We start from the raw sequence: 12,964 nt of genomic DNA, 5'->3' as shown, positions 1-12,964 counted from the left end.
AAAAAAGCAGTAGAATTTAACCATATTTTTTTTTCATATAAAAATAACTTGTTCGACTGCAACCGCTAGCGATCCTTTGGCGGGAACTTTGTCCAACATGACTTCTCGGCCCTCCGCCTTCGATGCTCTCATGTCAAATGCACGCCTCTTAGCCGCCAAGAACAACCCTTCCGCTCCTTCTCCCACCAAGAAACGCAAGTCCCTCCTCTCCTCGCCGCCGCCGGCCAAATACCAAGGGAACGCTATTGATGGACTTGAAAACTCCATTGAAGATTCCCCCAAAACCCAATTCGAATGAGACGCAGAAACCCCCGGATTCGAAGAAAACAAAGGTGGTTGGTATCTCTGAGAGAACTGCTGAACTGAAGGCGAAAATTGGGTTTTTGAAAAAGAAGCCGGCGGATTTTGATCCTAAAACGGTGGCGTGTTGGGAGAAAGGAGAGAGGGTTCCGTTTTTGTTTCTTCGTTTGGCATCTGATTTATTGTCAAACGAGACAAGTCAGATTCTAATAACCGGTATCGGTTGTAATATGTTGAGGACTGTTATTTATACCAAACCGGATGACTTGCTGGCCATGGCTTACTTAGCAGCAAATAAGCTTGCTCCGACACATGAGGGGTTAGACCTGGGAATTGGAGAAGCCTCGATTATCAAGTTCCTGGCAGACGCATATGGGAGGATTGAACCACATATTAAGAGTCAGTTAGTGATATGTAGTTTTATTTTTGTTAACCTTTAATTTCTGGTTTGATTACGCGTCAGAAGCACGTTTTAAGAATCCACAAGACATTGAAAGCATGTGCCTTAGATGTGCATGGAATGACATACCATTGGTACCTAGAGTTTGGCAGCTTGTAGTGAGCTGATATTTCATCACTGTTGTTTGGATGTGAGCTGTTGTTTGTTGAGGCTTGCTAGATCTACAGATAACATCTAATAGAGACCTTTGTAGATGGATAATGGTGAAGGAGCAAGGGAAAGTGAATGTTGAAGAGATCAACAGCCAACATCTAGAATGGCCTTTGAATGGTTGACATTTTGAAATTTGGGTTTTCATTGCTCAGAAATTGTTCTTTTTGGTCTTTACCTTAAATTGCTGCTTGATAGCTTATATCTTGTATGATTGCATGTCGAGAAATGACCTTTTCCTCTCCCACATTGACCTTTAGCTAATATACTGATATTGATTTTTGATAACTCTCATGTAGGCTGCTAAGATTGTCAAGCAAGTTTTTTCGGTCCTTCCAGTCTATGATAAAGTGGTTCCTGCTCTTTTGACTAGTGGTAAATGGAATCTTCGAAAGACTTGTAGCTTTACAGTGGGTGTCCCTGTTGAACCTATGAAAGCAAAATCAACCAATTCTGTTGCCAAAATTGTGAATAAATTCCAGGATGCCGACTTTGTTTGTGAATATAAATATGATGGCGAGCGTGCACAGGTAATTATAGAATATATTATGCTTTTTCTGGTTTCTTTTGTTCCTGTTGTTAGCAATTTATTATGCAAAACCAAAAAAAATCCATTTGCATGATATAGATACATTATTTGGAGAATGGTTCAGTCTAGATATAAAGTCGAAATGCTGAGCGGAACACTGGAAAGTTTCTGGATGTTGTTGCTGCAATTTCTAGGTAGGCTTCAATTACTATGTTGACTTGTTTTGTTGATGTGCTGTATAATTATTTATTCTATGTGTGCGTGTTGAATAAACGATTCTTCATCTCCCCCACCAAATAGAGTATGTTGGTAAAACTTTCTCTTCAGAGGGTTTTCTTACAATGCACATCAAATAAACTTGTAGTTAATCGAGATCCATTTAATATTGTAGCAATCACCATTAAGTTTGTTTCCTCATCTTATATCCGGGCTTAACTGGTCAATACATGTTGGAAGTCAAAAGTTGTAGTAATGGTTAAGTTGTAGCCATTTGTTCCCTCTGTTATTGTCAAGGTAGTGCTAGATGGCGTTTCGACATTCATGTATTAGTTTTAACTTTTAATTGATTCACGTTTTCCTTGTTATCTACTAGTCCAAGTCCCATTCCTTCTTTTCTGCAAAACATCATAGCCTGCTAGTTATCTAGAGAAAGCCTCGTGAAAACTTAAATGACTTGTGTTGAATTATATGTGAAAACTTATATATAGGGTATTTGTTTAAGGCGCTGGATCTTTGAAATGGAGATTTTAGAACACTCATACGTTTATAGTCGTTTGAAGTCTCTCTTGAGGGTATTTGTTGGTTGCTAAAATTTTTAGGGTGCATTCTCAAACGTGGTTTAAAAACACTTTTGGGGTTAAAAAGTGCTTTTCCATATCAAAAATAATAAAAAACACTTGAAGCTTTGAAGTCAAAAGCGCGAAAAAGTATTTTTACACCCAAATATAAAAGTTGGAATTTAAGTGCTTTTAGCTCTTGTGTTTGGAAGTGAAACTGATCAAAATATCCTTATTTATATTAACTATTTAAAATGTACATAAAAAATTAGATTGATTTATATTTTATATATTATTATATTAAATATTTAAATATTATTTATTATATTTAAAATTTTAACAATATTTTTTATATTATTAATTTTACAAATAATTTATATTAATTATTTAAAAGGTATTTAAATTTATGTTTCATATATATATTTTAAATTATTTAAATATTATATAATTTAACTAATTTTTTTACTTTCTACTATTATGTCTAAAAAAAAATATTTTAACTTCCAACTACAATTTTAAGCAGTAATAAAGAACACTAAAAACTAACAAACACACCTTTACACAACACTTTTTTACCGCACTTTCCAAATACACTTTTCAACTGTAACAATTATGGACAACTAGCCCTTACAACCTTTTACAAGCTTCAGCCATTATTTCTTTAAACATGGCAGGTTGCTGCTTCTGCATTTGTTGATTTTTTTACTAAAATTTTCTTTCTTATACGGATTCAAGGAGTCCTCTGTAAAATCATTTGTTTTGGATTGTGAGCTTGTAGCTTATGATCGGGTTCAATAGAAAATTTTATCTTTTCAGGTATCGTTTTGCAGCTTTACATTACAATTTACGGTGCAATGCTAGGTTCTATTTCATGTAGAAAATTGTTCATCTTTGAAAATACCATTCTTTATGTATTAGTTGGCTGATCACTTAACAATAAAAAAATATCTTGTACAAACCAAGAGGAATTCAATACTATCAAGAATTTCAGTATTATAAAATTTCTGAAATGTTTGCATTTGTTTTATATTATGAAAATGGTCGTATATTTGTCATGGTTAATAATTGACTGATTCCTTTTTGGGTTTTAGAGAATATTCATTCTGAAGTAGTACGAGTCCAAGCTTTCTTAAGTTGCTCTTGTTGATGACATGTTCTCTTAGTTGATTTATGCAGATCCTTAGTACAAGAGCTCGAAAAAATGTTTTGCTGAGTAACATCAAAGTTGATGTGTGCATATTTGCTTTTGACGTATCTTAATGGGCAAGCACTTCTTCAGGAACAACTGGGAATTCGTAAAGAGGTATCTCTAATTCTGTGACACATTGTTCTGGAATTTTTAGTAATAAATTTTATTTTTATCAGGAATTATTAAGTGGTTTTGTCTGAGAATGTACGTCTTGGATATGCAGCTTGCTTCATTATTTTTTTAATGTAAAATGCAAAATGTAATTATTATCAGTAGTAATAGAATTAAAAAATGAAAATTTATGTTATGTTAATTATAAGGAGATGCTGTTGGTGTGCATGGTTAATTAATTGATTTGGAGAGTTATTTCTGTTGAGAGTAAGTGTTTATCTTGTGCGCGACATATGATATGCCCTATTTAATTGACTAGGGACTTGGCCTTTGCAGAGGCTTTATGACTCATTTGAAAAAGAAACTGGGTTTTTTCAGTTTGCGACAGCTTTAACGTCAAATGATCTTGAGGAAATACAATCATTCCTTAATTCTTCTGTTTCTTCAAGGTAATTCTTCTAGTAATCTTTTGCAGGTAGCTAGAATGAGCCGAAAGAGGATCAGAAATAAATTCTGGGAAATAATTAAACTTTGCACAAAGTGCTTCGGATTTCTGTGATGATAATAATACGTCTTAAATTTTCAGTTGCGGGGGCTTAATTATCAAGACATTGGATAGAAATGCTAAATATGAGCCATCAAAGCTATCACTTAACTGGCTAAAATTGAAGAAAGACTACTTGGAAAGTTAATGTCTAAGAAATGTATACTTATCTGTGCGAATTACGGTCAGTTGCTATTTTTCTCATGTGTAACTTCTTGTGTTCCTTGTTATACTCGGATTGAAGATACATTAGATCTAGTACCTGTTGCTGCTTTCCATGGGAAACGGACAGGTAAGAACCATTTCTGTTTATTTAGCGTATCAGATAACAAGAGTTCATGTAGAGTTTATTATGTGTTGTTTGTTCCAGTTCTCAACTTAGTGCTTACAGGATTCTGTCCTTAACTGATGCCTAAAATATGCCAATGTTGCAATAATGTTCATTCTTAGGAGTATGTGGTTCCTTTCTCTTGGCTTGTTATGATGACAACAACGAAGAATACCAGGGTATCTGTAAAATAGGTTAGTTAAATCTGAGTTGCTAATGATCGACACATTGCTTGTCTTTCCTGTTTACTATTTGCTGACCTCCCGTCCCTTTTCCTTCTCTCTTTGATGCTCAATAGGTATAGGTTTTACTGAAGCAGTTTGCGAAGAATGTTCAGCCAGTCTCCGGTCTAAAGTGATTCCTGAACCAAAGGTTTGTCTCTTGATATTATCTTCTGTAGGAGGAAAGAAAATTGTGTGCAAATAGGGTCAATTCATTATAACATACAAATTCTAATGTTCTTGTTGATAGCAGTCATACTATCACTACACAGGGGAAATGCCAGATGTATGGTTTGAGGCTGCCGAGGTAAAATTACACTGCTTTCTAAAACCTTTACTCTGCTTTCAGAAATCTATCTTTGGGTGATTGTGAATTTTTTAATTGCTTGTCTCTTGATGTCTATGTTTCCAAAGCGGACAACGTTATTTAGTTGAAAGAGTAAACTTCTGTGGTGCATGTAATCAAGTGAGGAATGGTTTGGTTGTCAGCTTGCCATGACTCTAGTTAGAAGGCTATCGAGCTTCTTCCATAATAAGGTGGGCTGGGATGTATGCGCCCCTACTCTCCATCATGATAGGGAAAAGCACCGTTCCTTTACAGGTGATATGATACAAAAAGTGATAATGAATTCTCAGTTCTTTTGATCAGAATCACAATCTTATCTGTCTATGTCCGCTGTCTGACTCTGATGGGATTTTACACAGTGTGCCCCTTTTCCCTTACCTTATCCATTTGAGGATTAACTAAATTATAGTGATTGTCTATATACTCTTCTCACTGTGTGCTTGCTACTGTTTGTTGAAATCTGGGTTGCCGAATTTTATATAAAGTATATCAGCTGTTTTCGTCTCACAACCAAACATTTAAATGGTTCCTAGGACTGAATGGATATACTTGTTGTTGCATCCTACAAAAAATATAAGCCATTTGTTGGATCTTAAAAGGATTGTGAATTCCAATTTCTGTTTAGAGTTGTAATAGCTGTGGTTAGAAGGCCCTAGGGCAGCTCATCTCTTCGCATTCAATAATGCGATGAGTTTAGCTTTAGGCTATTTCTAATAATGTTTTCAGGAGTTTGTATATTTATGAATATACACATATTGTTTAATTCTTGCAGATCTGGGAGGTAAAAGGTGCATGCTTGACCATTAGCCCTAAGTACCATGCAGCAATTGGGGTTATGGATCCTGATACACTGGGACAAGTTTTTTCATGTTGAATTCTTTCTGTTTTGTTTTGTTTTCCCCTTCAATTCTCCCATTTTCAGTTCCCTTTTATTCCACGAAAGTATTGCGTGCTGACTCAGTTCTATGGGTGACTTTAGTTTGGATACTGCAACTGTTGTTTCTCTATAAATTGAAAATGACTCATCTAATTCCTCTGCATGCTTGGTACCGATTTGCACGTATAGTTCGTATTCGAGAAGGTAAGACTCCGGAGCAAGCTACATCAACTGAGCAGGTGAAGAACAATTGAGTTGTCTGATAATTCATTCATTCACATTTTTATGAAGAAACATTACCGTAGTGGATGCGCGGCAAATTTGTTTAGGTTTTATTTAGAGGTCGTCCATGATTTGTCTGCAAACCGGAAAAATGAATATATGCAAATTATTCACATTATCAAAAAAGGAAGAGCAACTATCCACATATGGCTTAATTTCCTTTCTCTTAATTGGTTTTCTTGAATATTTGCAGATTGCTGAGATGTATAATGATCAGAACAACAACGAAATTGCCAAGAAAGATGATTGTGAGGACGATCCAGGAATTCGACTACGTATATCAGACTGTTTTTCAAGGGTGAAGGGGACGTATAATTTGTTATCAATTGTCTTAAAGCTAAAAGCTGTCAAAATTTTCATTGCTTTAGACTTCAATTTGTAACAATGTTCATACCTACGTATTAGCCAGCCTTATAAATTCTTCCTTTGAGTTCCTATTAGCTTGGAACATGTTGGGCCTCAATTCTCTAACCCTATTTATACTGCAGAAAAAACAGTTTGGGGCAAACAAATTAAATGTGTATAAGTATATTTGCATGTGAGAAATATTTAAAAAACTATGAATAAATATGAAAGGATACATCATAACAAGTTGATTGCAGATTCAGTTGGGTTGAGGCTCATATCCAATCCTGAATTTAAGGCCCAGCAGAAAACACCCTTCTAACATCGTCTAGTAATAAAAAGCAAATAGAAAATGTTTTCCCAGATCCCCTTGTATTGTAAAAGGAAAGAAAATCCCAGCATTACTTTTTGCTTTAGTTTACTTTTGTAGTTGAAGTGGGAGCAGATATTAATACTAACAGTAAACTGAGAAGAGGGAAAAGCTTGATTTCCAGAAACACAAAAGATTAAACAAGACGACTTACATATATAAATTACTAATAATTATAAATTACTAATAATTATCATAGTTCCCTCCAATTCCCTTAACCAAAATATAATCATACATCACAGTCTCTCTCTCAGTAACAAATCCTGGCTGTGATTTGTGGGATCCATTAATCCGACACACCCATCTTGTTGGTTGTTGTTGGCCTTGACCCTTTCAACAACCCCCCTCCCCCATTCCTAATTTCCTACCCTTCTTTTTCTACTTTTTTTTAATTGTAATTTTCTCATTTTTCAAACACTCTTAATAAACTAAAAGACTTGCATACAAAAAAACAAAGCTTAAGTGATGATACTAATTTTGCATGGCAGCCACAACAAAATTTTGGAGAAATCAAACCTCCCCTTTCACATCATGGAGCAAAGAAAGATAGCAGGAAAAAGAAAAGGGTGAAATAAGGACAAAAAATCTTCACCGAAAAACATTGGCAAAATGCCAACAAAATTAAACCTCTCTCTCTTTCTTACTCTCACTAGCAAACCCCTGTACAAGAATGCTTGATCAGTCTCCATATCCTGATAGGCTGATTCCCATCCTAAATTTTCACCCTAAACTACTCTATAAGTTTAATACTGAAAACCGGTAAGTTTTGTAAAAATCAATACTAGTTTTTAGGCTACGCTTCTTTTGTTACAGTAGCAGCGGTCAGGGGAGAAGTAATCTTTGGTACTTGGTCTCTGTAGGAGAACCACAGCCATCATATTCATTCAGACCCCTTTTCCTGTTAACTTTCCCACAGTTGTTTAAGGTGTTAATGTTGATCAAGGAGTCCTGGTGGAGGAGTTGCGGTGGTGGTGGTGCTGCTGAAGAGATGGTTACAGGTGGGATCTCAAATGGCTCCAATGGTGGTGGTGGGTGTCTCCATTGAGGCAGCGGTCCTGCTAAGAGAAGGGTTTGCAAGAGTGGACCAGCTTTCATTACTGCTTGTAAAAGCTTCCCTTTCTCAGGTAATGGCTTTTCAGGCACTACCTCCATGGTTGCTGGTGGTGGTGGTGGTGGCATTGGGTCAAGGATAGGGGATGAAACGATGCTTTCCTCACAATCAGAAGATGAGAAGCCATTGTTGGAATCGATTCCTCTCCTTGGTTCATCTTCAATGCTGGAAACTCCGGAGAGGGGAGCAGCAGCAGCAGCAGCAGCAACTTGCTGTTGCTGTTGGTGAAGAAGAAGCTTCTCAAGGAAAAGCTTCTGACATTTCTCCAGTGCTTCATCCCTCTCCTTCATTGCCTTGCTCAGCAAGGATTTGAGTTGAATCAATTGGTCATCTCTCCTTCTCAGCTCCTCCTCAACTGCCATTCTTGTCTGCTCCAGCTCCAGAGTAGTATACAAAAGATGCTGCCTTAACTCTTCCATTGTCTGCTTCATCAGAACACTCAAAAATTCAGAAAAAAAGTTCAAACTAAAACCAAATCAAAAGACGAAACAATTAAAATGTGTGTTGTGTTACCTTTCCTTGACAGAAGTATGCCAAGCTTAAAAGAGGACCTCTCTGAGTATCCATAGAATTGCAACACTCAAAAGAACTAAACTAAACTGAACTGAACTTGAAAGTGAATTTTTCTTTTTCCTGTTAAAATGTGAAAATGAGAGACAGAAAAAGAGAAGATAAACAAAGGTGGGGTTTATGAGTGGATTCTTCCGAGTCTTATAAGAAGGGGCAGCCACTGCTACAGAAGCTTACTATTTTCCCCTTCTTTTTTTTTTTTCAAGCTGGGGGTTGGACAAAAGCACAAAAGGCCAAAAGCCTAGCCAATTGGGCACATCTAATAATATCCAGGGTTGGATTGAGTGAGCCCATGGCCAACACCAAGCAGTGTGAAGAATCAGATACCAGCGCAAAAAGCGGGAGTTAGAAACAACCAGTCCTTTTCTCTTATTTTTTTACTGAAACCTTATACCACTGATCTTCTAGTTCTTTGGTCCTATGGCCATTTGTAATGTTCCTTTTCGCATCTTTTAGACACCTATATACATGAATATGTTTCCTTAAAATATGTAAAGAAAGCAACCTCTGCAAAATAAAACGACACTTGTTTATTTACCTATCGTTACATTTGGACCTTGATTTTCACAAATCAGTTTCATGCCAATGGCAGATTCACTGTTTTGTCTTACTGGTGAAAGACTTCTGTTTTCCTTCCGCTATCCACTGCTGTTCAATTTTTTTACTTGGGGTATTTATAACTGTAAATTAGAATTGTTTAGTTTTTATTTATCAAGTTAAAATAATGAACATAAATAAAATTTCGAGACTGGTTTATTAAACCAACCAAATATAAATGCGGTTTCAAACCAGCAAGCACTTCAATCAAAATTTTCTTCTTGAAATTTGTCCATAAAACATCAGTAATCAGCAATATTTTTCCATGGCTAAGCTGCCTTGCTGAATAAATTGAAACCGTGTTGTCTTTTTTTCCCCTCTCATTTTCTCTTACCATAAAGTTTGATTTTCCAACTTTGTATGCTAGCCCAAGACAACTGCATGGCTAAAGCATCAATCCAAAAAAAAAAAAAAACCTGATGAAGAAGAATTGTAATTAAGATGCCAATGGCCCTTTGTTTAACAATATTTTGCAATCATATAGCAAATGCAAGGGCTCTGTCTGTCTAAACAGTCAATGCTCAATAATCTCGAACAAGACAATGTTTTCAATCATATGTTGTTTTTTTATATACATATTGTAGCCCTAAGTCGTAGTAAATGTAAAGTATCCTTCAACTTTCACTTGGAAATTGGAAAGGAATTTTTGTTTTATTGGGGCTCTAACATTAGCTTTTCATCCCACTAACTCTTCTACATATGTTTATTACCTTGTCTTTTGTTTGTGGAATAATTCCTTGGCCTCCCTTTGAGGTGGAGGTACTTGCTACCAAAATAATAATAATCTACACTTACAAAAATAAAAATTTATTTGAAACTATTAATTATTAGATAAAAATAAGTAGAATTGTATCCACATATTTTAATAATAAATTTATTTTATAAATAAAAAGATTTTTTTTAAAAGTAAAAATTAAATTCAAATTAAAAATTAAAATAAAGAAAACAACAATTAAAAGTGTCAGAAAATTGATGAAGAAAAGTTCTAACCAAAAGTAAAATCTCCATGTGATTCATAGATTTGATAATCAACAAAAATATAATCTGGATTCCTTTAATAAATTAGTTCTAGTTATTGACTCAACACTAGACAACAAATTTCTCCTTCTTCAATAATCAATAGGTAACTTGTTTGAAATTACTTTCCTAACCAATAAATAATTTTGTAACTCAACGCTCAATATTTAACTTACTGACAGCATTAAAAACTAGAGAGACCTCAAGCTCATCTTAACAGGGTTCATTTAAGTTAGATCATACATCCACACCACACAATCGCAAACTACAACATAAATAAGTTATACAGTTCATCACTATCATTCAAATGAATTAAATAATTATAGATTTAATTATTCTAATTGAAAAGGCAACCATTCTAAACTTTCAAATACCAGTCGAATATTTAATAAACTTGAACAATTATAATTAAAACTAAAGATGCATGAATACCAATAAACAAAGAAGAATTAAAACATAAATAAGTCTCACACGAATTTGTTAAATCAAACTTCAATAAAAGCTTTGACTAAAAAAATGGAGTTTAGAAACTTATAAAGAAAATAAAATGCAAAACAAAATAAAACTAAGAGCGGCTATATCTTTGTCTCCTCCATTAATATTAACCTAATAATATCTATTTATAGTGCAAAAATAATATAATAGAGAAAATACAAAAGTGCCATTAATTACATATAAAGTAGAATTTTTAATATATTTTGGCAATTTTCGCATCAAACTTCTAGGCCATTTTGGGTGCCTTCTTGATGTTTTTGGACTTGATTTGTGAAATAACTTTAGTTAGATCTTTCAGTTTCCTCCGAATCAATATATTATGGCCCCAAAATCGAAGTCTGTAGCTTAAGTTACCGAAATGTTGAAGTTGCACTATCTTAAAAGTCCAATACGCAAAAACTTGCCAAAAATAATTCTTTTTTCTCCAATTATTCCCTAAATCAATAATAAATAAAATATGAATATAAATAATATAATTGAGAACATAAATAGTATAATTTCAATGGAAGAAATATCATAAATTTTAGCACAATTTTCTTAAGAATCCCATTGATTGATATTTATAGTTACAAGTAAAAAAAAATATAAGCTAAGAATTATTTTATTATAATTTTAGGAATTTATTTTTACTTTTAATACATTACTCTTAATTTAAAATATAGTAATACATTACATATATAAATACAATCAACTTTATTTGTAATTATCTCTTCAATGTCACGTCACTATAGGATTGAATATCAATATTATGTCAGCACAAATTAGCGGTGTTAATGTGAAGACATTAACCTGAATGATAAAGTACAAATTCAAGTACCAATTAAATATTTTTAAATAAGTTCAACAGGCAACTAGATATTAACCCTTTTTAATACTATCTTGAAGCATTTTGTTTGGTTTTTACTTTGTCCTACAAACTTTTTTTTTTGTCTTAAGATTTTCTTTTAATATTTTTTTTTCTGAATTTAGGAAAGAAAAACCAGCATGCCATTTTTGACAAACAAAAGAAAAAAAATTGTCGGAAACAAACACAATCAAATTTACAACTGAATGGAACTCGTTGTTGACTTAAGGAATGTTTGCATGTGCAAAATTAATATTATTTCTTCATGGGAATAGATTATAATATTTTAGAACCCTACAATGTAAACAATTCCCACACCAAAACCCTCTGTTTTCTTTGTGTGTCTTTGTCTCTCAATCATGTTCATATGTTGGGGGAGGGTCAATGGTTCATTGTTTCATTGGTCTAAAAAAGGAGCTGGTAACCAAACTTTCCCACCAATATTTTTCCCAAAGAAAGCTAATGGACCCAATTTTGAAAAAACATAAAAAATAAAGTCCTCAATGTAGGAAAGTTAAAGGCTTCAATTAGACTAAATTAAGACCCTTTGCTTGAAAACAAAGCTTAATGAATTTAATTGTTATTAGGGGTTTAGTACACTAATAGTTTTGACTCCACTAAAGAGGTTTAAAAATTATAAGCAAAAGGCAAAATTAAATTTGTTGGTAAAGAGTTGAGATATTTATATAAAATATATATTCGGGCCTACTTTTAATAATATGTTTTTAAATTTAAGATAATTTTAATCACCAAAATGTAAGAAAAATAAATTAAATTAAATACTCAATTTATATTAAAAATAATTATATAATTAGATTTTTATCAAAACTATGGCAACCTTTGTTAAATTTTAAAAAAAAATCACTAATGTAGTGGATATAATAATTCAATTATGAGTTACAAAAACCACTCTTAATTTAGAACACGTATTGGGTAGAAAGTCCAAAATAATGCAAGCAGAAAATGGTTAATTTTTGAGGGTTAGAGTAGTAGTATTTTTTACCAATGCAGGCAGGAGTATAAGGGAAATGGGGGCTGAGGGAAGCTTTATGTCCCATCCAAAGGTGAGTGATTCTGATGAATGGGCATTATTGAATCATTACTTTGATTTAGCTTTTTATCAAAACTAACCCGCCTATGTATTAGTAGATTAGGAAACGGCAATCTCAAGCATCGAGTCACACTCACTCATTTCACTCATCCCCCACTGCCTCCTAATTTCCCCACCTCAATTTCTAAACTTTGAAAATTTCCCGGTAATCTTAAAATAATTATGAATTATGTTTTAAAAAAGTTTGACTACTTTAAAGATAATACGGTTGTAAGATATATATATATATATATATATATGAGACTAATAAGAATGTATAATTCAATTAGTGTAATGTATAATGGAAGAAGAATAAAATAAAAATTTAAAAGAATCGAATAAACTTTATATAAAGCATATTTATAAGGTGAGAGGAAAATTCACACATCATAATTGTAGTTAATGGGACTCG

At 33.5% G+C, this 12,964-nt stretch overlaps 1 protein-coding gene and 1 pseudogene across 1 annotated transcript; one reads left to right on the top strand and one right to left on the bottom strand.

Annotated features, from left to right (window-relative positions):
• Positions 1 to 15: 15 nt before the first annotated feature.
• LOC107958000 (DNA ligase 1-like) lies at positions 16 to 6,548 on the top strand (annotated as a pseudogene).
• An 847-nt stretch (positions 6,549 to 7,395) lies between these two features.
• On the bottom strand, positions 7,396 to 8,739 carry LOC107893355 (protein enabled homolog). Its single transcript, XM_016818321.2, has 2 exons — positions 8,453 to 8,739; positions 7,396 to 8,361 (listed from the first exon to the last, which is right to left on the bottom strand). The coding sequence occupies exons 1-2, from the start codon at positions 8,504 to 8,506 to the stop codon at positions 7,651 to 7,653; spliced, it is 765 nt and encodes a 254-aa protein (XP_016673810.2). The 5' UTR covers positions 8,507 to 8,739; the 3' UTR covers positions 7,396 to 7,650.
• Between the last annotated feature and the right edge of the window lie 4,225 nt (positions 8,740 to 12,964).

Source organism: Gossypium hirsutum, chromosome A08 (genome assembly GCF_007990345.1).
Source record: "Gossypium hirsutum isolate 1008001.06 chromosome A08, Gossypium_hirsutum_v2.1, whole genome shotgun sequence".
Classification (NCBI taxonomy): Eukaryota; Viridiplantae; Streptophyta; class Magnoliopsida; order Malvales; family Malvaceae; genus Gossypium; species Gossypium hirsutum.
The sequence above is the reverse complement of the archived record's forward strand: the minus strand, read 5'-3'. Positions and strand labels throughout refer to the sequence as shown.